Source organism: Muscardinus avellanarius (assembly GCF_963383645.1).
Source record: "Muscardinus avellanarius genome assembly, chromosome: 10".
Lineage (NCBI taxonomy): Eukaryota > Metazoa > Chordata > Mammalia > Rodentia > Gliridae > Muscardinus > Muscardinus avellanarius.
In genome coordinates, this window is record NC_137796.1 from 32,416,890 (window position 1) to 32,442,357 (window position 25,468).

At 40.0% G+C, this 25,468-nt stretch overlaps 2 protein-coding genes across 6 annotated transcripts in view; one reads left to right on the forward strand and one right to left on the reverse strand.

Moving 5' to 3' along the window:
• Positions 1-25,468, reverse strand: part of RBL2 (RB transcriptional corepressor like 2) — a gene marked incomplete at both ends in the record, with an annotated part of 78,120 nt that overhangs the window by 33,393 nt on the left and 19,259 nt on the right. For 4 of the 5 annotated variants that reach the window (XM_080702518.1, XM_080702516.1, XM_080702515.1 and 1 more), the window contains 7 exons: positions 1,874-1,977; positions 6,349-6,458; positions 7,203-7,369; positions 18,423-18,609; positions 19,395-19,459; positions 19,548-19,708; positions 21,857-21,985. In XM_080702518.1, the coding sequence (XP_080558644.1) occupies positions 1,874-1,977; positions 6,349-6,458; positions 7,203-7,369; positions 18,423-18,609; positions 19,395-19,459; positions 19,548-19,708; positions 21,857-21,985 (923 nt within the window). The remainder of the gene's footprint in view (positions 1-1,873; positions 1,978-6,348; positions 6,459-7,202; positions 7,370-18,422; positions 18,610-19,394; positions 19,460-19,547; positions 19,709-21,856; positions 21,986-25,468) is intronic. The other variant, XM_080702517.1, reaches the window with a different exon arrangement.
• Positions 2,934-3,590, forward strand: LOC308267864 (60S ribosome subunit biogenesis protein NIP7 homolog; the record flags this gene model as incomplete). Its single annotated transcript, XM_080702827.1, has 1 exon — positions 2,934-3,590. The coding sequence occupies one exon, from the start codon at positions 2,934-2,936 to the stop codon at positions 3,588-3,590; it is 657 nt and encodes a 218-aa protein (XP_080558953.1).

Here is a 25,468-nt window from a genome sequence, read left to right on the forward strand (position 1 = left end):
TCCCTAAACTGTAGCTATATTTCATATACCCCTTCAATATGTACCTTTCAAAAAAAAGTCATAAAACAGCCCTTTGAATTCCAACAGTCACAGAGCTATTATTATATATATTTATAAATATAAGGAATTAGAATAATCATTGGTCAGGAAAATATTATAAATTATTTAATTTTTTAAAAATTATTTTCTTTTTAATTAACATGTAATAAATGTAAATATATATGGAGCGCAATGTCATATTTCCATACATGTATCAAGTTTCACAAGTTTTATGTTCTTAGCTTGACCTCATAAATTGATGTCTTTTAGCTTTTCCTGGAGTTTCATCTTTATTTTAAATTTAGTTTTCAAATGACACATTAAAATTATACACAATTAAGCCAAGCCTGGTGGCACACACCTGTAATCCCAGTACTTGAGAGGCTGAGACAGGAGGATAACAGGTTCAAGGCCAGCCTCAGCAACTTAGACCCTGTTTCAAAATAAAAAATATATAAAGGGCTGGGGGTGTAGCTTGAAGATGGGTTTCACTATCAAGAAAAAAAAAAAGTAAGTGTACTTACAGAAAAATATATTTACATGTCTTAACTAGTAAAATTTAGGGAAAATAATCTTAGCCAAAGAGTATATTTCATCCAGGCATGGTGGCACACGCCTATAATTCCAGTACGTGGGAGGCTGAGACAGGAGTACAGCAGGTTCAAAGACAGCCTCAGCAAATAGTGAGTCTCTCAGCAACCTAGAGAGACCCTATTTCAAAATTAAAATGAATAAATGGGGATGTAGCCGGGCGTGGTGGCGCACGCTTGTAATCCCCGCGCTTGGGAGACTGAGACAGGAGGATTGCACGGGTTCGAAGCCAGCCTCAGCTACTTAGTGAGGCTCTCAGCAACTTAGTGAGACCCTGTTTCCAAAATAAAATATATATATTTAAAAAAAAGGCCTGGGAGTATAGCCCAGAGGTAGAAAGCCTCTGGGTTCCACCCCCAGTACCACCAAAAAAAAAAAAAGGGGGTGGGGGGAGATGAGATAGAATGCCCTTAGGTTCAATCCTCAGTATTCCCCAAGTACACACACAAAAATAGAGGATATTTAGATATTTATATTATTAAAGTTCCATTCAGTCAGTACTCAATTTATTCTTGCTGTATAAGGCTTGAATAAAAATTCGATGTTATTTAGCAATTCAATTAAGGATAAGCCGGGCATAGTGGTGCACATTTGTAATCCCAGCATTTGGAAGGCTGAGGAGGACTGTGGTTCGTGGTCAGCCTCAGCTACTTAGGCCCTTTGCAACTCAGTGAGACCCTGTTTCAAAATAAATGATAAAAAATAGGGCTGGGTATGTAGCTCAGAGGTAGAATGCCCCTGGGTTTCGCCCTCAGTATTGTACAAAAAATAAAAATAAAAAATTTAAAGGTAAGCCTGAATGTTTTCATTTTAATCACAGTCTTTCTACCCCAGATAGTATGTTATAATCCATGACCTGCAGCAATGAGCATCACTAATTTCTTCTACTATTCATCATATATTCTAGGATGGTGAGAGGGCTCAGAACACAAGGTTCCCTAGGTGCCATAAACTGTTTCTTAAGAATGGTTTTTTGCTGGGTGTGGTGGCACATGCTTGTAATCCCAGCATTTGGGAGGCTGAGACAGGAGAATTGCAGGTTTAAGGCCAGCCTCAGTAACTCAGTGAGACCCTGTTTCAAAATAAAGAATTAAAAATAAGGCTAGGGGTATCACTTGGAGGTAGAATGTCCCTGGGTTCCATCCCCAGTACCAAAAAAAGGCTCTTTTTTAGGGGTGGAGAAGGCTGTAGAAGAAGGAAACTGTTTTGCTCTACTGATTAACACATTAGTTATTTTACTCACAGATAAATCCATGTCTCCCAGTCTTTTTTGTTCCTGCTCAATAACAGATTCTAATACTTTATAGTAAAGCATCTCTGCAAAACGAAAATGTTTGCAGGCAATTTCTGTAGGAATAATTTTAAAAATACAAATATTAAATACAAAGAAAATAAACAACACAGAAAATTAAGGCTCATTGCTCCCTCTCCACCCACAAAATAAAATTTAAAAACCAAACCCAAACATCAGATATGTGCCCTTTCTTCATTTGCTGTTTCAGTTATCCCTAAGATTCTTTATATTTTTAAGGTAATATTCATATATTTATAAAATTTTAGAATGATAGCCAGGCGTGGTGGCACACACTTGTTATCCCAGCGTTTGGGAGGCTGAGACAGGAGGATCACGGTTTGCAGACAGCCTCAGCTACTACTTAGTGAGACCCTCCGCAACTCAGTGAGACTCTTTTCAAAATAAAGAATAAAAAAATAGGGCTGAGAGTGTGTAGCTTGGAGGTAGAATGCTCCTGGGTTCCATCCATACCGCAAAAATAAATAATAAAATTGTAAAATGAAATGTACATATAAAGAGCTATAATATAACTGGAAGTAGTTGCACACACCCATGATCATAGTACTTAGGAGGCTGAAGCAGGAAGATCACCGGTTTGAAGCCGACCTCAGCAACTTAGCAAGGCCCTCTGCAACTTAGCAAGATCTTTTCAAAATAAAAACTAAAATAGGGTTGGGGGTATAGCTCAGAGACAGAATGTCCCTGGATTCAATCTCCAGCACAAAAAATAAAAAGGAAAATGAAATAAAGGAAAAGAAAAAGAAAAGGAGTAGTTCACCAGGAGTGGTGGCAAACACTTGAAATTCTAGTACTTGGGAGGCTGGGATCACAGGTTTGTGGCCAGCCTAGGGTACTTTGTGAAGTCCTCTGTAATGTAATGAGGCTGTTTCAAAATTTAAAAAGAGAGAGAGACAGACTGACAGCAGGTGGAGGGGGGACTAGAGAGGTCTTGCTATGTGGTTGCAGGGAACAGCAGGTGTCCGGCTTCTGCTTCTGGCTAGTGGAGCACATGGCTCCAATGCTCCAATCCAGGGGAGACATCCAGGCTTTGACTGAGGAGGAGACCCGAGTGATGTTTAAGAAAACTGCAAAATACATGGAGGAAACTCTTCAGCTGCTGGTGGACAGGCCGGACAGCACCTACTGTTTCAAGCTACATAAAGACCGAGTGTACTACATGAGTGAGAAGACCTTGAAGCTGGCCACCAATATCTCCGTGGTCAAGCTGGTGTCGCTGGGGACCTGCTTTGGAAAATTCACTAAGACCCACAAGTTCCGGTTGCATGTTACAGCTCTGGATTACCTCATTCCCTATGCCAAGCATAAAGTGTGGGTAAAGCCTGAAGCAGATCAGTCCTTCCTGTATGGAAATCACTTTTTGAAATCTGGTCTTGGTCGAATCACTGAAAACACTCCTCGGTACCAGGGAGTGGTGGAATACTCCATGGCAGACATCCCTTTGGGTTTTGGGGTGGCAGCAAAGTCTACACAAGACTACAGGAAAGTAGACTCCATGGCGGTTGTGGTGTTCTATCAAGCTGACATCGAGGAACATGCACGACATGAAGAGACGCTGACTTACAACGAAGTCATCGCGAGAACTCGGGGCTCTGGGGAAGGGCCTTGCTTCATCTCCTGTGCCTGTGCAGATGCCTCATCATGTTGAATTTTGTCAGCACTCTGGGACCACTCCAGGGATTTCCTGGTTTAATATTCTCCCTGACAAATGCAGGCTGGATCTTACTACACAGAAATGGCTCAAAAGTGGAATTTCAGACCCTTGTGTTTGTAACTAAATAGAATATTCTTATATTCGGGTCATCCTTATATTTTAATCAGAGGGCTTCTTGTTCTGAGTAATAGGTTCTAAATCCTTGAGACTGAGGAGAAGAGTAGCTTATTGTTATCTGTGATAACACTTTGTTTTCCAGACTCATGGTAACACAGTGAACCTGTTATTTATTAGTTATCATGAAAGATATTACTGTTTAAGAATAGTAGGCCAGCTGGCTGTGGTGGCACATGCCTGTAATCCCAGCACTTGGGAGGCTGAGGCACAGGAGGATCACAAATTTAAGGCCAGCCTCAGCAACCTAGTGAGAACCTGTTTCAAACTAAAAAAATAAAATAGGACTAGGAGTGTAGCTCAGCGGTAGAGCTACACTCCTAGTAGACTGACCCCCTAGGTTCAATTCCCAGTATCATAAATACACACAAAAAATTGTGGGCCATATCTGAGATTTTACAAATGAATTTGTCTAAGATATTCAAGGCAGTTTATTTTGCCATTTTTCTATACATAACACTGTATGGTATGGAAGAAAAACTTGTTTTCAAACCCTAGTCCTGCCACCTACTAGCTCTGTGGCTTTGAATGAGTCATTTGGCAGTTAGTTTAACAATCTTAATTTTCAAACCCACAAAGCTAAAACCTAGCTATAATGATCAGCCTGAAAGTGGTTTTCAGAGTTAGAGATCATGATTGGAAAGCATCGAGCCTGGCGCCTGGCAAATAACAGGTGTTTAGTAAATGGTTAGGATTGTTTTAGGTAGCAGGGCATTGTGGTCCACACTGTAACCCCAGAATCTGGAGACTGTGACAGCAGGACATAAATCTGAGACCCACTTCAATTCAGAATTATTTTTACTTTACATCTTTCTATTACAAAGTAGAAAGAATTTTTTAAAATAGGTTTGGGGATATAGCTTAGAGGTAGAATGCCCCTGAGTTCAATTCCCAGTAGCACAAAGAGAGAGAGAGAGAGAGAGAGAGAGAGAGAGAGAGAGAGAGAGAGAGAGAGAGAGAAAGAAGAAGAAGAAGAAGAAGGAGGAGGAGGAGGAGGAGGAGGAGGAGGAGGAGGAGGAGGAGGAGAAAAGAAAAGAGAGTGAGTTCTATGCTGCTATAGTTTGGGTGCTGAATGTCCTCCAGAGTTCCCACAATGGCACTACTAGAAGCAGTGGGACCTTCAAGAGGTGCGGCCTAGCGGAAGGTACTTGAGTCACCTAAAGCACGCCCTCCAGTGGGACTGTGAGAACACCGTCCCTGGCCTTGCTGTTTGCTTCCTGGTTCGTGATATAAGTATGCCCTACCATATTCTCTCTGATAGTGTCTTCCAGCACCCCCATGAAAGGCCCAAAGTAACAGGGATACCAGATCATGAATGAGAACCTCTAAAACCTTCAGCTGAATAAACCTTAGAGAAGTCAATACTCTCAGGTATTTTGTTACAGAAAGAGAAATCTGACTAATATATATGATGAGAGGTATGTAACTGATTCCCTAGTCCACCAATACTTGGCTCCAATTTATGACATTAAACATCTCCCAGGCCAGGTTTGGGCATGTACCAGTTATAGGTTGAGCATCCCTCAATGTGTAACTCTGAAATCCAGAATGTTCCAAAATCTGAAACATTTTAAGCACCAACATGAACTCAGAAGCTAAAATTTCAATATCAGATCTGATGTGATAGGTAACAGCTAAACACACATGCACTAAAAATACTGTATAAAAATTATTGCTAAGCTGGGTGAGGTGGTGCACACTTGTAATCCCAGTACTTGGGAGGCTGAGACAGGAGGATTGCAGGTTCTCAGACAGCCTCAGTTACTTGGTAAGGCCCTCTCCAACTTAGTGAGACCCCATTTCAAAATAAAATTGGGCTGAGCCGGGCATGGTGGTACACGCTTGTAATCCCCGCGCTTGGGAGGCTGAGACAGGAGGATTGCATGGGTTCAAAGCCAGCCTCAGCTACTTAGCGAGGCTTTCAGCAACCTAGTGAGACCCTGTTTCCAAATAAAATATAAAAAAGGTCCGGGAGTATAGCCCAGAGGTAGAAAGCCTCTGGGTTCTACCCCCAGTACCACCAAAAATAAAAATAAAAATAAAAAAATAAAATAAAATTGGGCTGGTGGTGTAGCTTGGAGATAGAATGTCTCTAGGGTCAATCCCTGGTATTGCAAAAATATAAAAAAAAATAATTATGCTATGTGTATAATGTGTATATGAACATGAATTGTGTGTTTAAATTCATGTCCCATCCCCAAGATATTTCATTTTGTATACAATATTCTAAAATATGAAATCAGAAATACTCTGGTCCCATACATTTCAGATAAGGGATATTCAACTTGTACATCTTCTGTTCTTGTTCTTACTATGTTGAAGAATTTAATTTCCAGTTTACAAATGAAAACTAAAGAATTTACCCAAAAAAGTACCAAAAGTCCGGCACTGTAGTCCAAAATTTCTCTCTGAGAAGGTTCAAGAAACCACTTGGGTGATAGAAAAAAATGGACAGCCACATGGTAGGCCTCAGTTTAGTTATAAATCTTTCCCTCACGATTCTAACTCAGTTACCCGAAGCGGGCTCATGTAGTTAAATACCAAAGGCAAGAGCAGTACAAATAATACTGAACATTACCTTTAGCACAATTACTCAAATCGTCATCTGGCTGGGAAGGCTGAGAATATATTTCACACATTTCTTTTAATCTGTTAGCAATTGCCTGAGTTGGATCTCTGGAACATGTCCTAAAAAAGTAATGTTATTTAATGTAAATGACTTACTAAGTTATAAAGGGATAAAATGTTTACAACTCTGTAATTTCATGAACATGTAAATATAAAATACTTTAAAAGGATGGGTATAGCAAGGCATGGTGGCCCACATTTGTAATCCCAGTACTTGGGAGGCTGGGACAGGAGGATCCCAGGTTTTAATTTTATTTATGAACACATATCTATCATGAAGTTGTCACTTCTTTCCTTCACTAACCAATCTCCCACTTCCCTAAAATCCTAGAAGAGTGTGGTACTTTATTATAACAAGATTAATGTTAGTTATAGTCTCCTGTACCACGTTAATGAAATCTGAGCTAAGATGATCTTCTATGTATACATTTTTTTGGGGTTTTTTTTTTTTTTTTTTTTTTGGTACTGGGGGTTGAAACCAGAGGGCTTCTACCCCTGAGCCCTGTTTTTAAATTTTTTATTTTGAAATAAGGTCTAAGTTGCAGAGGGCCTCACTTGATAGCCACAAATCTGTGATCCTCCTGTCTTAGCCTCCCAAGTCCTGGGATTATAGCGTGAGCCACCATGCCGGACTTTACTTATATATCTTATATTGCTACATTCTGACAGAAGGATGGGGGATGCAACTGATATAAATATACTAATAGGCAAATTAAGGCACTGACAGTGGAAAATTAAAAATATAGGAAACTAGGAAATAGTCAACAACCAAATCTTGGAAATGTAGACAGTGCTCAAACTTACCTGAGAATCTGTTCCAATTTTTCACTGGGTGCGTTCTTGAGACCTGTCAGCATGGTGTGAAGACGACTCAAGCTATGTGTGGCTGTAGAAACGGGGGTCACACAAGGACTGTTCTCCTTAATGTACCTCACACCAGTAAGTGGTGTGGAGATTCTAAGTGCTTTAGACTAGTGGAGAAAAATTAAGTAGAATTTTTAAAAAAACATTATAGAGGTTAGAATGACTTTAATTCACAAATATGAATTCAAGCCAATCTCCACAACATCAATAAAATTTTAGCAACGTAAATATCACCATTCCTGAAATTTAAACATAAGACCTCTAAGAATCATCACTATACATATAAAGACAATACTGTGGTGGCACATGCCTATAATCCCGGGACTTGGGAAACTGAGACATGAGGATCACAAGTTTGAGGACAGAATTAGAAATTTAGCATAGCCCTCAGCAACTTAGTGAGACCTTGTTTCAAAATAAAAAAATAAGGTAGGGCTGGGGGTGTAGCTCAGGGGTAGAATCTCTAGTACCAAAAAAATTATATAAGACAATATTTATTTTAGCCAACTAATAGTTTGTACTTTTAAAAGCTAAACCTTGAGCTGGGCATGGTGGCGCACGCTTATAATCCCCGCGCTTGGGAGGCTGAGGCAGGAGGATCACACAGGTTCGAAGCCAGCCTCAGCTACTTAGTGAGGCTCTCAGCAACTGAGACCCTGTTTCCAAATAAAAATATAAAATAGGTCTGGGAATATAGCCCAGAGGTAGAAGGCCTCTGATTTTCACCCCCAGTACCACCAAAATAAATAAATAAAATAAAATAAAAGCTAAACCTTTAGGATAAGGTACATCTTATTATCTCTCCTTCAAAACTAAAACTCTTTGCAAAAACATGCATTATAATGTAAAAAGTTAAGAATAGCACTCTCACCTGGCATGGAGGTACAAGCCTGTAATCCCAGTACTTAGGAAGCTGAGGAAGGAGCATCTCAAGTTCAAGACCAGCCTCAGCAATTTAATGAGACTCTCAGCAACCTAGTGAGACTCTGTTTCAAAAACAAAATAAAAAGGTTGGTGGGGCTGGGCGTGGTGGCACACGCTTGTAATCCCAGCATTTGGGAAGCTAAGACAGGAGGATTGTGGTTTGCAGACTGCCTCAGTTACTTAGGCCCTTTGCCACTCAGTGAGACCCTGTTTCAAAATAAAGAATAAAACTAAGAGGACTGGCGGTGCCTCTTGGATGCCCCTAGGTTCCATCCCAGTACCACACACACAAAAAAAGGTGGTGTGGTGGGGTATAGCTCAAAGGTAGAAAGACCCTGGGTTCAATTTCCAGTACCACCACCACCATTAAAACAAAACAAAACAAAACAAAAACCTCATCTCTGAAAAACAGAATTTCACAGTTCACATCCATCACTATGCTTGCAAACACTCTACATTGAGGCCCTCTGCACTTTACTGAGACCCTGTTTCTAAACGAAAAGAATAAGGCTAAAGAGTGTAGCTCAGAGGTAGAATGCCTCTTGGTTCCATTCTCAGTACCACAAAAATAAATAAGTAAATATGAAAAAGATAAGACTTAGTGACTAGTTTAAATGTGAGTACATAGGCTAATAATAAATTTTTCATATAAACCCTAAAAAGGGTGATTATTTGTGGTATTAGGGATTGAACCCAGGGGCATTCTGCCTATGAGCTACAACTGCAGTTCTTTTTGTTTTTCCTTTTTTTAAAAAAACAGAGTCTTGCTGGGCGTGGTAGCGCACGCTTGTAATCCCCGCACTTGGGAGGCAGAGACAGGAGGATCGCGCAGGTTCGAAGCCAGCCGCGTGCACTGGCTTAGGAGACCCTGTTTCCAAAATAAAAATGTAAAAATAGGTCTGGGAGTGTAGCCCGGGGGTTGAAGGGCTTCCAGGAACCCCAGTACCACCAAAAAAAAAAAAAAAAGAGTCTTGCTAGGTTGCTGAATCTTGCTAAATTGCTGAAGCTGATCTTGAACCAGCAATCCTTCTGTCTCAGCCTCCCAAGTACTGGAATTATAGGAATGTGCCACCATGGCTGTATTTATTTATTTTTATTTATTTATTTATTTATTTACTTATTTACTTATTTATTTACTTATCGGTGGTACTGGAGATCAAACTCAAGGCCTCATGCATGTCTGGCAAATGTTCTACTACTGAGCCCAGTAGTCCCCAAAAGTGTTTTAGTATTCAAGCCACATTTCTTTGAATATTAAATGTATTTACTCTAGAGAGAGTTTTAGAATCACCTACCAGAGCCAGGTGTGATGGCGCAGGCTTGTAATCCCAGTCCCTGGGAGGCTGAGACAGGAGGATCGAGGTTTACAGCCAGCCTCAGCTACATAGTGAGCCCCTCTGCAACTTAGTGAGACCCTGTTTCAAAATAAAAAATAAAAAACAGGGCCGAGGGTTAGCTCAGAGGTAGAATGCTCCTGGGTGCAAGCTCCAGTACCACAAAACAAAACAAACAAAAAAACTACCTACCAGAAGTTTCACCTTGCAAGAAAACAAAGTATTCAATTCTCACTAGATATAGAAAAGCACAGAAATTCAACATAAGGAAAAAAACCTATATGCTTTTTTATTAAATCTATATGCTGTATGTATTTCTTAAATAGCAGAACTAAGACCTTCATTTAATTTCAAGAAAATTGTATCATTTTTTTAAACTTTATAACATGACCTGATAGGCCAACTGCCTTAGGTCTCTTGCAGCCAACTTCCTCACTGTGTGTGAACCAGGGACTGGCTGGGGAGAGAGAAACACCTTGTGCAGGTAAAGAATCAGCAGCATAGCCATGCATGGTGACAGATACCTCTAATTCCAGACATGGAAGGCTAAGAAAGGCGGATTGCAGGTTTGAGACCAGCATATGGTAACTTAGCAAGACTCTCCACCCTGAAGGTGTAGCACAGATAGAATACCCCTGGGTTCAATTCCAGTACCCCCAAAACATCAGTGTCAGTGAGCAGCATATAACTACATCTTCTTCAAGAAGCAGTAGTTTCATGGAGGGCAACCACAGCTTCCAGCCCACTGCCTTCAAAAGCTCCTGTCTGCAATCCCAGTACTTGGGACACTGAGACAGGGTTGCAGTTTCACAGCCAGCCTCAACAACTTAACAAGGCCCTCTGCAACTTAGTAAGATCCTGTTTCAAAAAAAAAAAAAAATAGAGCTGTGGATGTAGCTCAGAGGTAGAATGTCCCTAACATTCAATCCTCAGTAATACAAAACAAACAAAAAACCCAACTCCCTGTGCTTTCTGGTAAGAGGAATCTTTAATTCAGGTATAAAATTTGTTTTTATTTGCAGTACTGGGGATTGAACCCAGGGACATTCTACCTCCGAGCTAGACCCCCTAGCCCTACTTTTTATTCTTTTTTGTTGTTGTTGTTGTTTTGGTGGGTCTGGGGATGGACCCCAGAGGCATTAGATCTCCGAGCTACACCTTCTGCCCTACTTTTTATTCTTTATTTTAAAACAGGGTCTCACTAAGTTGTGGAGGGCCTCACTATGTAGCTGAGGCTGTCCACGAACCACGATCCTCTGGTCTCAGCCTCCCAAATGCTGGGATTACAAGCGTGCGCCACCACACCCAACTTATTCTTTATTTTGAAGCAGGGACTCAAGTTGCAGAGGGCCTATGTTGGCTGGGAACCTACAAACCTCCTGTTTCAGCTTCCCAAATCCTGGGATTACAAGTGTGCACCACCATGGCCAGCTCTATTTATTTTTATTCTGAACCAGGGTCTTGCTAACTTGCTAGGGCTGTCCTTGAACCTGACATCCTCTTCTCTCAGCCTCCCAAGTACTGGGATTATAGGCCTGGGTCACCATGCTCAGCTTTGAAGTTGCTATTTTCTGCTACCAGGCTCAATGACACCTGCATGTAATACTAGGTATTCAAGAGGCTGAGGAAGAAGTATTGCAAATTAGAGGCAGACCTGGGCAACTCAGTGAGACCTTGTGTAAAAATAAAAAATAAAAAGTGTTGGGGTGGTGCATGCCGGTAAACTTAATACTTGAGAGGCTGAGACAGCAGGGTCACAGGTTTATGGCCAGCATCAGCACCTTATGACACACTCTGCAACATATTGAAACCCTGTTTTAAAGTATGAAATAAAATATGGATGGGAGGCGGGGGGCATGTAGCAGAGGCTGAATGACCCTGGGTTCAATCTCTAGTGCCACAAATTTAAAAAAAGGAGGGGAGGGCTGGGAATATAGCTCAGTGGCAGCATACCTTTGGGTTTAATCGTAGTATGGAAAAATAAAACAATGACAAAACATAAAAAACAAAAAATAAAACAATGACAAAAGCCCTAGAATGTTCCTTTTCCAAGTGAAGACTTAAAAATTTTGGAGTGCCTCTATCCTTATATCTCTTTTATTCTCTTATCAATTCATACTGCTAAGTAAATCTCTTCATTCTATGACTTTAAAAGCCATCCACATCCTGATGACTCTAGAATTAAATGTGTGTGTGTGTGTGTGTGTGTGTGTGTGTGTGTGTGTGTAAGGATATATCTATATCTATATCTATATATATCCCTAAACTCTGCTGTGAACTCCAGTGATGGATTTTTAAAGTGCCAGGAAAATGACTACCAAGATGCCTAAAAGATATCTCAAAAAAAATGTTAATACCAAAGTTTACATCAAGTATTTTTTAAAAACAAACAATGGCATCTGCTTTGAATTCTGATACCACTATGGGGTGAAGATCTACAGAGAAATTAAGCTTTAGGCTGACACCTGTGGTATTCCACAAAATGGGAAATTCTCTAACAGATATCACAGTCAGCAGTTCGAGCTCAAAGCTGCTAACTACTACCTTAAATGCATTTTAAACACAGAGCACAGTTTTTTGGGAAACATTTCTTTTAGGACAAACACAGAAGATACTCTTTAAATAAATTAAAACTGCAACATATAAATCATTCTTGAAATAATCAAGGCATATTACTTTCCAGCTTCTTATAAAGACTGACTTCAGGAAATTATAGGTTAGTTCTGCTTTGTATCTTATGGGGTTACTAAGCTCCTATTAATACCATGCCTTTTTTAAAAGCTTCTTATCTTCTTTCAATTTAAATAGGCCAATCTCATTTTCTTCAAAGATTTATATTTTTAGACCCACACCCTCCTTAGTGCATGTGCTGACACCTCTCCAGATAAGCCCTGAATTTTACATAATGCCATGTCTTCATAACCTCAGCTCACTCCTCACAAAACATTCATAGCAAGTTGTTTAATCGCAGATGTTCATACTAATAAGTATGTAAGTTTGTTCAAATGTTTTTTCAAACCAATATACTTATCCGGATTTAATACAAAAAATGTTCCAATTTAATGCACAATAATTTAGCTTTTTTTTTTTTTTGGATTTAACCCTGGGGCATTCTACCTCTGAGCTATACCTCCCCCCAGCCCTATTTTTTTTTTTTAAACAGTCTCACTGAGTTGCAAGGGGCCTCACCAAGTAGCTGAGGCTGTCCTCCTGTCTTAGCCTCCCAAATGCTGGGATTACAAGCGCTACCCACCACGCCCAGCTTCAACCCTTTTTTGTGTGTGTGTGTGTGGTACTAGGGGTGGAACCCAGAGGCTTTCTACCTCCAGGCTATACTCCCAGACTTTTTTTATATTTTATTTGGAAACAGGGTCTCACTAAGTTGCTGAAAGCCTCACTAAGTAGCTGAGGCTGGGTTTGAACCAGTGCAATCCTCCTGTCTCAGCCTCCCAAGCGCAGAGATTACGAGCCTGTGCCACCACACCGGCTTTAATTCATTTTTGAAACAGGGTCTCACCAAGTTGTGGAGAGCCTCACTAAGTAGCTAAGCCTGACAGTGAACCTATGATCCTCCTCTCTCAGACTCCCAAGTACTGGGATTACAAACCTGTGGCAGTACCACGCCTGCTAATTTGGTATTTAAAATTCAACCAAACTGGGAATGGTGGCTCACACTTGTATTCCCAGTACTTGGGAGGCTGAAACAGGAGGATCTTACAGGTGGTTCAAAGCCAGTATCAGCTTAGTGAGGCTCTCAGCAACTTAGTGAGACCTTGTTTCCAAATAAAAGATACAAATAGGTCTGAGTGTAGCCCTAGGTAGAAAGCCCCTGGATTCCATCTCCAGCATATATATATGTTTTTATGCTGGATATATATCACACACACACACACACACACACACACACACACACACACACACACACACATAAAATAAAATCCAACCAAAAGGATAAAAGTAATTCGTTGCCTGAGGGAAACTAGTTCCTTCACTATTGTTGACATATAATTAAACCTGATATGCTAGAAGAATATTGCAGCAATAAATATACAAAAGGTGGGGTGGGGCATAGTATTTAAACGAAAACAAGACTGACCAAGCAAGAGAAGCTAAAATCACAGGACTATAGCTGGCGGAGGATGAGAGCATCCCCGGCTGAAATGAAAAGGGGCGTCTCACAAGATTGCAGCCTACCAGGAGGCCACAGGTATTGTGTAGGCAAAAACACTGACTTTCCATGCTGAAAACTTAGGATGGACAGATCCCATGCTCATTGTCCAAAATAAGCAAAATTATTCGACTGCTGCTTCATTATGGGCTAGATTTGGAGGAGGGATGAGGATATTTTCATCTGGCTTAATTATACTCAAAATAGAATCTGAAAAAATTTCAAAACTCACAGTAAAGTATTTTTAAGTTTCTGCTTTTATCCTCAACAAACTATGATTGTTCTGGTGATCATAATGGCATCTCAGTGCTGAAATCCAGCATCCAGCATATATAATCACTAATGTTTACAGAGTGACAGCCAACACAGGTTCTTGTCTTTAGGTATGCACAAGACTTTTACCACCAAGAAAAGGTACAAAAGCATTTGTGAACTTAAATCTCCAATTTCAGGATATGTCTCAGCTAGATCACTATTCTGAATTTATATCTATAAAATTTCATTTCACCCTATGCACTGAAAAGAACAAACAGTGGGAGATGTATTACTAAAGAAGAGAAGGGGTATCTCAAACTTAATGTGCTAATAATTCTACCTCCTTTTTTCTTATTTTTGCAGTACTGGGATGGAACCCAGAGGCATTCTACCTCTGAGCTATACCCCCAGCCCTATTTTTTATTCTTTATTTTTGAAACAGGGTCTCACTGAGTTGTAAAGGGCCTCACTAAGTAGCTGAGGCTGTCCATGAACCATGATCCTCCTGTGTCAGCCTCCCAAATGCTGGGATTAGAAGATGTACCACCATACCCAGCCTAACTCTTAACTCTTGATTCCCACCACAAAGATTTGCTCCTCCCTCTCAAGAAATAGCAACAGATATATACATATATATATATATATATATATATATATATATATATATGTATGCCTACCATATAATGAACACTACATAATATTGGTCACAGCCCTCCTAACACTTGTATTTGTGTGTGTGTGTGTGTGTGTGTGTGTGTGTGTGTGTGTGTGTGTCATACTGGGGATTGAACCTAGGGACATTCTACCTCCAAGCTATACCCTCAGCCCTATTTTTATTTTTTAGTTTGAAACAGACTCACTAAGTTAAGGAGGCCCTCACTAAGTTGCTGAGGCTGGCCACAATCCTGCCATCCTCCTATCTTAGCCTCCCAAGTACTGGGATTACAATAAAGCCTTTATTCTAATTCAGGAAAACACATTATTGTCAGTGATAAATACTAACAGGGCAGCATCAGCAGAGTAAAGAGGAAAGGAAGTCCTGACAGTTGGGGGATAATCGTGGCTGTTATTTTGCATATAGTGAAGTAATCAGAGACCAGCAGGAAATGAGGAAGTAAGAAAATAAACCACATGAGTATCTTGAAGAAACACATTTTAGGCAGAGGAAACGGCAAGGGCAAAGGCTTATTAGCATTGGCAGCATGCTTGGCATTTCTGAAGAATGAAAAGGAACTAATGTGGCATGAGTGGAGTGGGTACGGAGCAAAACAGCAGATGAACTCAGAGAGGCAACGGGCTCGACAACTTAGGACCAACAGGCATCCGTAAGGACTTCAGCTTTTATACTGTTCACCCAATGTCACCACAGTTTTCTCTTTCTGTCATGCCCTAATCCAAAACATTAGTCAAACCCGTAGAGTTCTACATTAAATTGATATGCTTTCTGCGTGTCTTACATAGCAGGAGAATGATACCCATAATGTGGCCCAAATATAAGCATTTCTTTGAATCAAGCCACCAGAACTATCACCAGAATCATTGCAATAACCTGTTAACTCCCCACTTTCACACTTGCCAGACTTCTCCATAAGAACTGTAAGAAGGTTAGCTGGACCACTTAGGAGTTGATCTTCTCAAAACCACCCTCTTAAAAGCTTGCCTCTGGGCGGGCGTGGCGGCGCACGCTTGTAATCCCCGCGCTTGGGAGGCTGAGACAGGAGGATCGCACAGGTTCAAAGCCAGCCTCAGCTACTTAGTGAGACCCTGTTTCCAAATAAAATATAAAATAGGTCTGGGAGTATAGGCCAGAGGTAGAAAGCCCCTGGATTCCACCCCCAGTATCCCCCCCCACACACACACACACAGGCTTGCCTTGCCTCTGTAGCCAGGTATGGTGGTGCATATTTGTAGTTCCAATACTTGAGAGACTGAGACAGGAGGATTTTGGTTCAGAGACAGCCTCAGCTACTTAGTGAGACCCTCCGCAACTTAGTGAGATCTTGTTTCAAAATAAACACTAAAAAATAGGTCTGGAAGTGTAGCTCCAAAGTAGAATGGTCCGGGGTTCATTTCCCAGTACAAATAAATAAATAAGTCCTTAAAATGGCTTCCAGAGCACATGTGATCTGTCCATCCTTTGTCCTCCTACCTCCACTTCTTACCAGTCTTGCCCTCACTCCCTTTATTCCTACCAACAAAAAGTCAATCACATTCGTATCTCATAGCTTTGCATACACTATTCTGGCTTCAGACTGGTCTCCCCTGCTATTCCCATGGCTCACATCCTGACTTACTTCAGGTCTCTGTTAGTACCATCTCCTCAGAGACACCTTAGCACCACCTTATCGACAACAGCCCAAGGCCCATCCATTCGCCCCTGGCCTCATATCTATTACAAATCTATCCTATTTTTCTTCATATGTCATTCCAGTACACTTTATCTATTGTCCCTCTCCCCATCCTAGCATATACGCTTCTTTAGAGTGGTGTATCCAGGCTATTTTATTCACTGCTGCAGGACATAATCTAGCAAATAAAATACCTTTAGAATATTAAAATGAATAAGCAAAACAATCTCAAGGCTGAAGCAACTCACTTAAAGAGAAAACCAAAGTCTTCATCATCCTAAGTGTCTGCTTGAAATAACACCATAACACCATACAATCCTGAAACTCAGTTTAACATTATTATTATAATTTTTTTTTTTTTGGTGGTACTGGGGTTCCTGGAAGCCCTTTTACCTCCGGGCTACACTCCCAGACCTATTTTTTATTTTTAGAAACAGGGTCTCTTAAGCCAGCACTGCTGGCTTCGAACCTACGCGATCCTCTTGTCTCTGCCTCCCAAGCGCAGGGATTATAAGCATGCGCCACCACGCCCGGCATTAACATAATTTTTTTTGTGTGTGTGGTACTAGGGATGGAACCCAGGGGCATTCTACCCCTGAGGGATAACCCCAGCCCTATTTTTTATTCTTTATTTTGAAACAGGGTCTCGTTGATTTGCAAGGGCCTCACAAATAGCTGAGGCTTCTGTGAACCACAATCCTCCTGTTTCAGCCTCCCAAATGCTGGGATTACAAATATGCTCTACCACACCTAGCTTAACATAATTTTTTTAAAGACTATAGAGTCTCAGTTTTTCCAGTCTCTTAAGTAAAGTCCCAGCCATGTGTGGTGGTGTATGCATGTAATCACAGCACTTGGGAGGCTAAGATAGGAGGATTGCAGGTTCACAACCAGCCTCAGCAATTTAGTGAGACCCTGTTTCAAAAGAAAAAATAAACAGGTCGACATGATACACACTTATAATCCCAGTACTTTGGAGGCAGAGACAGGAAGATAGCAGGTTCAAGGACACCTTCAGCAAGTAGTGAGACTAGGAAGACCCTGTTAAGAAATAAAATTGGGGGGTTTAGCTTGAAGGTTGAATGCCTCTGGGTTCAATGCCCAGGACCACACAAATAAAATTTATAATAAATTCCATAACTTAGTGAGACCCTGTTTCAAAATAAAGAATAAAAAATAGGGCTGGGGGTATAGCTCAGAGGTAGACTGCCCATGGGTTCAATCCCTAATACCGCAAAAAAAAAAAAATCTTTTTTCTCAGACCTAACTGAAATCTTTCAAAGTTGATATTAAAAAAAAAAATGTAAATCAGCCTGGCATGGTGGTGCATGCTTGTAATCTCAGCATTCATGTGGCTGAAACAGAAGGATCTCAGTTTGTGGACAATCTCAGCTACTTAGTGAGGCCATTTGCAACTCAGTGAGACCCTGTTCCGAAATAAAGAATAAATATAGGGCTGCTGGTGTCTCTCAGAGGCAGAATGCACCTAGGTTCCATGCCCAGTACCAAAAATATATATTTTTTTTAATATAAAGAAGGATAATGGCAGGCGTGGTGGCACAGGCTTGTAATCCCAGTACTCTGGAGGCTGAGACAGGATGATTGTAGGTTTGCTGTGAGCCTCGTCTACTTAGTGAGGTCCTCTGCAACTTAGTAAGATCCTGTTTCAAAATAAAGAATAAAAAACAGGGCCAAGGGTGTAGCTCGGAGATAGAATGCCTCTGGGTTTAATCCCTGGCACCACAAAAATTAAAACAAAAAAAAAACCAGAAGGATGATAGCTAGGCATGGTGGCACACACTTGTAATCCTAGTACTTGGGGAGGCTGAGACAGGAGGATCACAGGTTCGAAGCCAGCCTTAGCAACTTAGTGAGGCTCTGAGCAATTTAGTGAGACCCTGTTTCCAAATATAAAACAAAATAGATTAGGGGGTAGCCCAGAGGTAGAAGGCCTCTGGGTTCCATCCTCAGTATCACACACACACAAAAAAAGGATTTTTCTTTTTCATACTGAAAGCAGGCAAGTAACACACACACACACACACACACACACACACACACACACACTTACAAAAATGAAACATAACCTTCTACTCCTGTATTTCTACTCTTCTGGCATGACTCAGCTCACCTTGTCAAAGTGCTGCTGCAAGATGTTTTTCATCTGCACTCTTTCAGCACTCTCTGTTCCTGAACCAGTGTTCAGACACCTTGAGAGAGTTCCAATTTCTTCCTCAGCATCCTCTCCAAGAAATATCCGTTCATCTAAGTTCCCAACAGATAAAACATACTCTTCATAGGCCTTATTGATGGCTTTACTATAAGGGAAAAACATACAGATGAAATGTACTCTCTCAAAGAACTGCCATATCAGAAACGTAATGCTTCAGGCCACTTAGTATCTTATTTATTTACTAAAAATTCTAATAATTTTTGAAAGTTAAACTTCATTGAAATCATTGTTAATTATAAAAAAAAAAGAGTAAAATGTACGTTTGCTACACAATGTGCATCCACAGCTAACAGTGTTTCGGGGTGGGAACCCTGTACCGATCTCCTGGTATCTGTAGCTGCTAGTGAGGGGCTTGGATATCTTATGTGCCTGCTGTAGATACTTTTGAAGACCTCAGCATTTCCACATTGTCATTTTTCACCCATAAAGTTACAAAAATTTTCTTTAATTTAAAATTTTGAATACAAGTGCTTGGCTAATCAAGCTTTAAAGAACAATCTTCACTAAATTTAAAAAGATAGCCAGGCGTGGTGGCACACGCTTGTAATCCTAGTATTTGGTAGGCTGAGACAGGAGGATTGGGGTTTGAGGTTACCCTCAGCTATTTAGTGAGGCCCTCCACAAATTAGTGAGACCCTGTTTCAAAACAGAGAATAAAAAAATGGGGCTGGGAGTATCATTTGGAGGTAGAATGCCCTGGGTTCTATCCCCAATACCAAAAAAAAAAAAAAAGAACTTTTATTGCTCCTCTATATTCTCCCATAAAGCTTTCTAAACTTCCAGAGAACAAACAATAAAAACATTGATCTCTGAAGTTCTCTAGGCACAAAATTTTTAAATATTAACACAATTTATTATAGAAGTACTCACAAACTTTCTCCAAAGTTCCCAGGTTCTAGAAACCCTGTAAGATTTTCCTCCTTTCCCCTGAGGAGCTATGATGAAAGAAAAGAGTCTTAAATCATCATAAGAAAGCAGGTCCATCCAGAAAACATTTTCATGTCATTTCTGTTACTCACAAACCTTTTTTTCATAAAGTTTCCTAATATAGGGTTTCCAGAAATGTTCCTTTATTCCCTTTGCTTCCAAAACAAGGCCATCATGTAAGGAGCAGAGTTTCTCTATGACACAAGGTGGGTCTGAGGAAGGTTTAGAATCCTTAGGGTGAAAATCTTCACACAGGCCTTTGCATAGGATCATAAGGAACAAAAATAAACTTTCACACAGAATCATAAAAAACGGAGACATCAACACGCAAAATACAAAGCTGTAATATACTGAGCCATAAATAATAGTTTAATCAAGATATGAGTAGCAAATAGATGTACAGGAAATAGTTTATACAAGCCTAATTTAACTCTATTTAAATATACTAAACAATGGAAACAGAGATAAAGTATATCACAAATCAAAAGATTTCAGTCATTCAGTCAGCTATCAGGAGCAGCATGCAGTGACACACACCTATAAACCAGGACTTGGGTGGCTGAGGCAGGAGGGTGACTAAATCTAAGGCCTTGTGCATACTAGGCAAGTACTCTAACATTGAGATACATACCTACCCCTAAATCTGAAACATTTTGAGCATGTCTCAAAAAGTTTCACATTTTAGAGAAGGTCAAGTTTTGGATATTCAAATTAGGAATACTCAGCCTATTCAAGGAACATTCATTTATCAAACCAAAAGCAACTGAATTAACTAACTCATTAGTGTGGAAATCTTTAACTCTATAGATACTTTTAATATTTTAATATTTAACATTTAAATCATAATTTGGGCTCTGAACTATAATTTAATGGATATTACAAACCTTAAATCATACTAAACATGTTGCCAAAAGAATGAACATCTCCTGTTATACATCTGTCGGTTTAGGAGATGAAATCTCATTTTACTTATTTTAAAAACATAACTATTCTTTTGATTGAATATTTGAATGAAGATTATCTCAGTAAATCCTTTTTGTCTCCTACACAGTGTATTAGCACAAAGTTTGTCAAAATGCCAGCTTTAATGTCAGCTAACTGCCTTCTCCTTATTTTTCTTTTTTCTTTCTTTTTTTTTTTTTTTTTTTTTTTGCGGTACTGGGGATTTAACTCAGGGGCATTCTACCTCTGAGTTATACTCCCAGCTCTATTTTTTATTCTTTTTTTGGGGGGAGAGGAGGTTCCTGGAAGCCCTTCTACCTCCGGGCTATACTCCCAGACCTATTTTTACATTTTTATTTTGGAAACAGGGTCTCCTAAGCCAGTGTACGTGGCTGGCTTCGAACCTGCGCGATCCTCCTGTCTCTGCCTCCCAAGCGTGGGGATTACAAGCGTGCGTCACCACGCCCGGCTTTATTCTTCATTTTGAAACAGGGTCTCAGTAAGTTGCAAGCATGAGTGTGGACTCAGCCTTATTCTGCCTTCTTTCTGAGTTTCTGCCTTCTCGTTACCGAGTACGTATTTCAGAAATTTCTAAAGTTGTCATTTAAACTTTGTGATATTTCAGCCGGGCGTGGTGGTACACGCTTGTAATCCCCGCGCTTGGGAGGCAGAGACAGGAGGATCGCGCAGGTTCGAAGCCAGCCATGCGTGCTGGCTTAGGAGACCCTGTTTCCAAATAAAATTGTAAAAATAAGACTGGGAGAAGGGCTTCCAGGAACCCCAGTACCATAAATAAATAAATAAATAAATAAACAAACAAACAAACAAACAAACAAACTCTGTGAAATTTCTATTTGTTTTTAGCAAAAAATTATAGGATTTGACTCATTATAAATGTCCTGGACACCAGGTGTACGACACATGCCTATAATTCCAGTACTTGAGACAGAAAGACCACAGGTTTGAGACCAGCCTCATCAACCTACAGAGACTCTCAGCAACCTAGTGAGACTCTGTTTCAAGACAAAAAATCAAAAGGGCTGAGGGTATAGAGATAGAATGCCCCTGGATTCAATCTCTAGTACCACACACATGCAAAAAAGAAAGTGCCCTGGACATCTATGATGATGGAAGCTTTTCAAATACTCATGCTCTCTGATGTCAGAAAACCTGTTGTATGTACACAACTCTAAAGAGTAAACATAATATAGAAATGTGGGTTGTTGCCAGGCGTGGTGGTCCACACTGGTAATCCCCGCACTTCGGAGGCTGAGACAGGAGGCTCACACAGTTTCGAAGCCAGCCTCAGCTACTGAGTGAGGCTCTTGGCAACTTAGTGATATCCTGTTTTCAAATAAAATATAAACAAGGTTTGGTAGAAAGCCCCTGGGTTCCATCCCAGTACCACAAACACACACACAAAAAATGGGGGTTGTCTGAAAATATTTTATGTAAAAGCTTACCTTTAAAATTAGGGTTTACAAGTTCTTTACGATTGGAACATTGTAGGGCATTGCCATAAACTAAGTCCAAAGCACACAGCAGAAGGTGGTAAGAATTGACCAAATCATCACTGATCATAGGGAAATTACCTGTAGGATTATAGACAGTCACAGAGCTAAAGTAGTATCAACTTTACAATATTTTAAAAACAATTTTCTTTTAACTATAATAATATTATACAACCACTGTAATCGAGATGTACATTAAGTGTTGTGGTAAATTTACATTTTGAGACATTACTCATTTTAATATACATCTAAGAGTTTCATGGAAATCTAAAACTTCACTAAGAAAGCTATGTATTCATGCAATATTTATTAAATAAAAATTTGTTAAGTACCTAGGAACTGATTCAAATTTTATTATCATTGATCTTTTTGAAAAATCTGAATAAAAATATTATAAACTATCTCAAACTGAAAGCAAGTTTTACATGAAAATACTTTTGTCATGAAAATTATTAGAATTACTTAAAAGGGGACAGCCAAAAAAATAATTCATTATAATAATTTTCCTCATGTATATATTTTAAAAAGATCAGAACCTTTCATCAGAGCCCTAATAGTAACATTGTAAATACATAATAATCTAAACTCAAACCAGACACAGTGGTACACTCCTGTAATTCTGGTACTGGGGAGGCTGACAGGAGGATGGCAGATTCTAGGCCAGTCTCAGCAACTTTTTTTTTTTTTGCAGTACTGGGGATGGAACCCAGTGGTATTCTACCTCTGAGCTACATGTCTAGCACTTATCTTACTTTGCTATTTTGAAACAAGGTCTAACTAAGTAGCTGAGGCTGGCAAAAAAAAAACCCTGTGATCCTCCTGTCTCGCCTCCCAAGTAATGGGATTGTAAGCCTGGGTCTCCACACCTGGCTCAATGTGTGTTCTTTCTACACTGAATGTAACTGGAAAATGTAGTTAAATATTTAATGTATTAAATAGTTTAGTTATTCTTAGAAATTAATATTTCTAGTTTTTTTCTCCCCCAACTTCAAGTCTGTCCCTTTTTGGTTAAAAATGGCATAGATATAGTTCATGTTGACTTTACCTTATTATATCAGATAAATTCAATTTAAATACCTAATCTATATCTGAAGAACTGAGATGGGGACAAAGGCAAATGTACTCCTGGACCTTATCCCATAGCTTGTTAGCTATTCAGAGTTTGGTATGTGCATATCAGCTTCAACACCAAGTATGTCATCAGGAGCAAGATGCTAGATATTACAGATCAACAAACAACATACGCAAGAGTGAGTTACTTTATACAGCACACTTCCAGGGCCCTGACTTGTCAATAGCCATGATTTATGCTGTCTTCTATCTCTACCTCTATGCTGTCTTAGCCACCACAGAACTTAACCTTATCACAAAACAGACATTTTTATGCAGGATATGGCATCAATATGGAAAGCTGATTTGGCTTGGCCTTGCTTTTCTCAACAGCTAAAATGCCCTCACAGGAGGAGGAAGAGAAGGCCGGGGAGGAGAAGGATGAGGAGGAAGATCAGGAAGAGGAGGAGGAGGAGAAAGAAGAAAGAAGAAAGCACCTTTTAAAATGCATCTATCCAGCTACAACACTCCTGGATGTCTTCAATGGGACTGAAATCATAATATTATAGTAATATATGCATATCCAAGTTTATAGCGGCACAATTCACAATAGCAAAATTATGGAACCAACCTAGGTATCCATCAACAGATGAATGGGTTATAAAATTATGGGATAAACACACGATGGAACTGTACTCAGCAATAAAGGACAAAATAATGCCATTTGCAGGGAACTGGGTGGACCTGGAGAATATTATGCTAAATGATAGTATCCCGTCACAGAAAGTGAAAAGTCATATGTTTTCTCTCATGTGCAGAAGCTAAGGAATGATGAGGATACAGAATGATTTCAGATAGTGGAGGAGGAACTTCAGTGGAGCCAGGGGGTGGTCTAGGGGAAGGAGGGAGGGAATCAATGAAGGAATCACTACATCGACATTATGTATATACACGAGGATACCAGTGTCAATCTCAATACCCGGGAGGGGGGAAGGGGGGAAGGGGGGAGCCTGGGGAAAGCCCACAAGTGTTGTATGCATGTATGCCACTATGACTATGAACTGCATTGTGATGTGAGACTACAATATACCAATAAAAGAATAAAAAATTGAAATAAAAAATTTAAAAAATTAAATGTACCTAAAACTAATTAACATTCCTAAACCCTAGCAACCCTGCTCATGCGAATCAAAACTATTTCCCTCCTTGTGCTGGGAGCCAGCCAATCCTTTGTCTTGGTTAGTGTTATGCCTCCTTTCTGCTGGAGCAAGAAGCCCCAATAAGAACCTGTTCCCATTACAGTTGTCTTTGATTCTTCTGATGGAGAGCATGTGGACCCACCAGTCAGGCATCAGAATTATTTCCAAACTCCAGCATTTTTATACTTAATGCCTATCCAAAAAGCATATGTGTACATGCGCGCACACGAGCACACACGAGCACACACACACACACACACACACACACACACACACACACACTTTGTTTCACTTTTTTCCCCCTATCCGTTCTTTCTTACCTCAATGTATCATCAGGATATGCAATTTTCCATATAGATGGAAACCTTCAACAAATCAACTTAAATGAATTAAAGAGGAAGAAAATAACCTTCTCTTGCCAGAAAGCAAATGATTATTAACAGATTAAATTCTACACTGATATAACTGAACTAACTTTCTTGGCTCTAAAGAGGTTTAATATTAAAATATACTCAGTTCTTCATATATAAAAGAGAAGTGATGCCTTTGTAGTTTTAAGCTACAAAGCACATCACACTGACAAGCCTAAACTTGTCATTCGTGTACTTGCCATAGAAAGAAAACCCAGCAGTACTGTAACTTCTAACAAAAAGCTGAAATGCCCCTGAATATCAGTTTCCAATTTAAATTCCAGAACTTTCCCAATATGATGTACTTTCTTTTTTTCTCTCTCTGGTACTGGTGATTGAACCTAGTGGCATTCTACCTCTAGGCTATGCCTCCAGGCCAATTTTATTTATTTGGAAACAGGGTCTCATTAGGTTTCTGAGAGCTTCCCTACATTGGCAAGGCGCCAAATAGACCAAAACTGGAGGCAAATGGCACATTGAGCATCAAACCAGAAGCCAGGATAACAGGGTCCAAAGCCTACCTCTGTTCCTAGTAGGTAGTCTCTGGACCTCAGATGCCTAATCTTTAGAGTGAGTTGAGATACTGGATCTAATAATGGGCAGCTCTTTTACAGTAACCCTCCCTCACCCATGGTTTTACTTTCTGAGGTTTCAGTTACTTTCAGTCAACTGCAGTATAAAAATATTAAATGATGATGCCAGGCATGTTGGCACATGACTGTAATCCCAGTACTTGGGAGGCTGAGACAGGAGGATAGCTCAGGTTCAAAGCCAGCCTCAGCTATTTAGTGAGGCTCTAAGCAGCTTAGTGAGACTCTGTTTCCAAACAAAATATAAAATAGGTCTGAGAGTGTAGCCCTGAGGTAGAAGGCTCCTGGGTTCCATCTCAAGTAACACAAAAAATT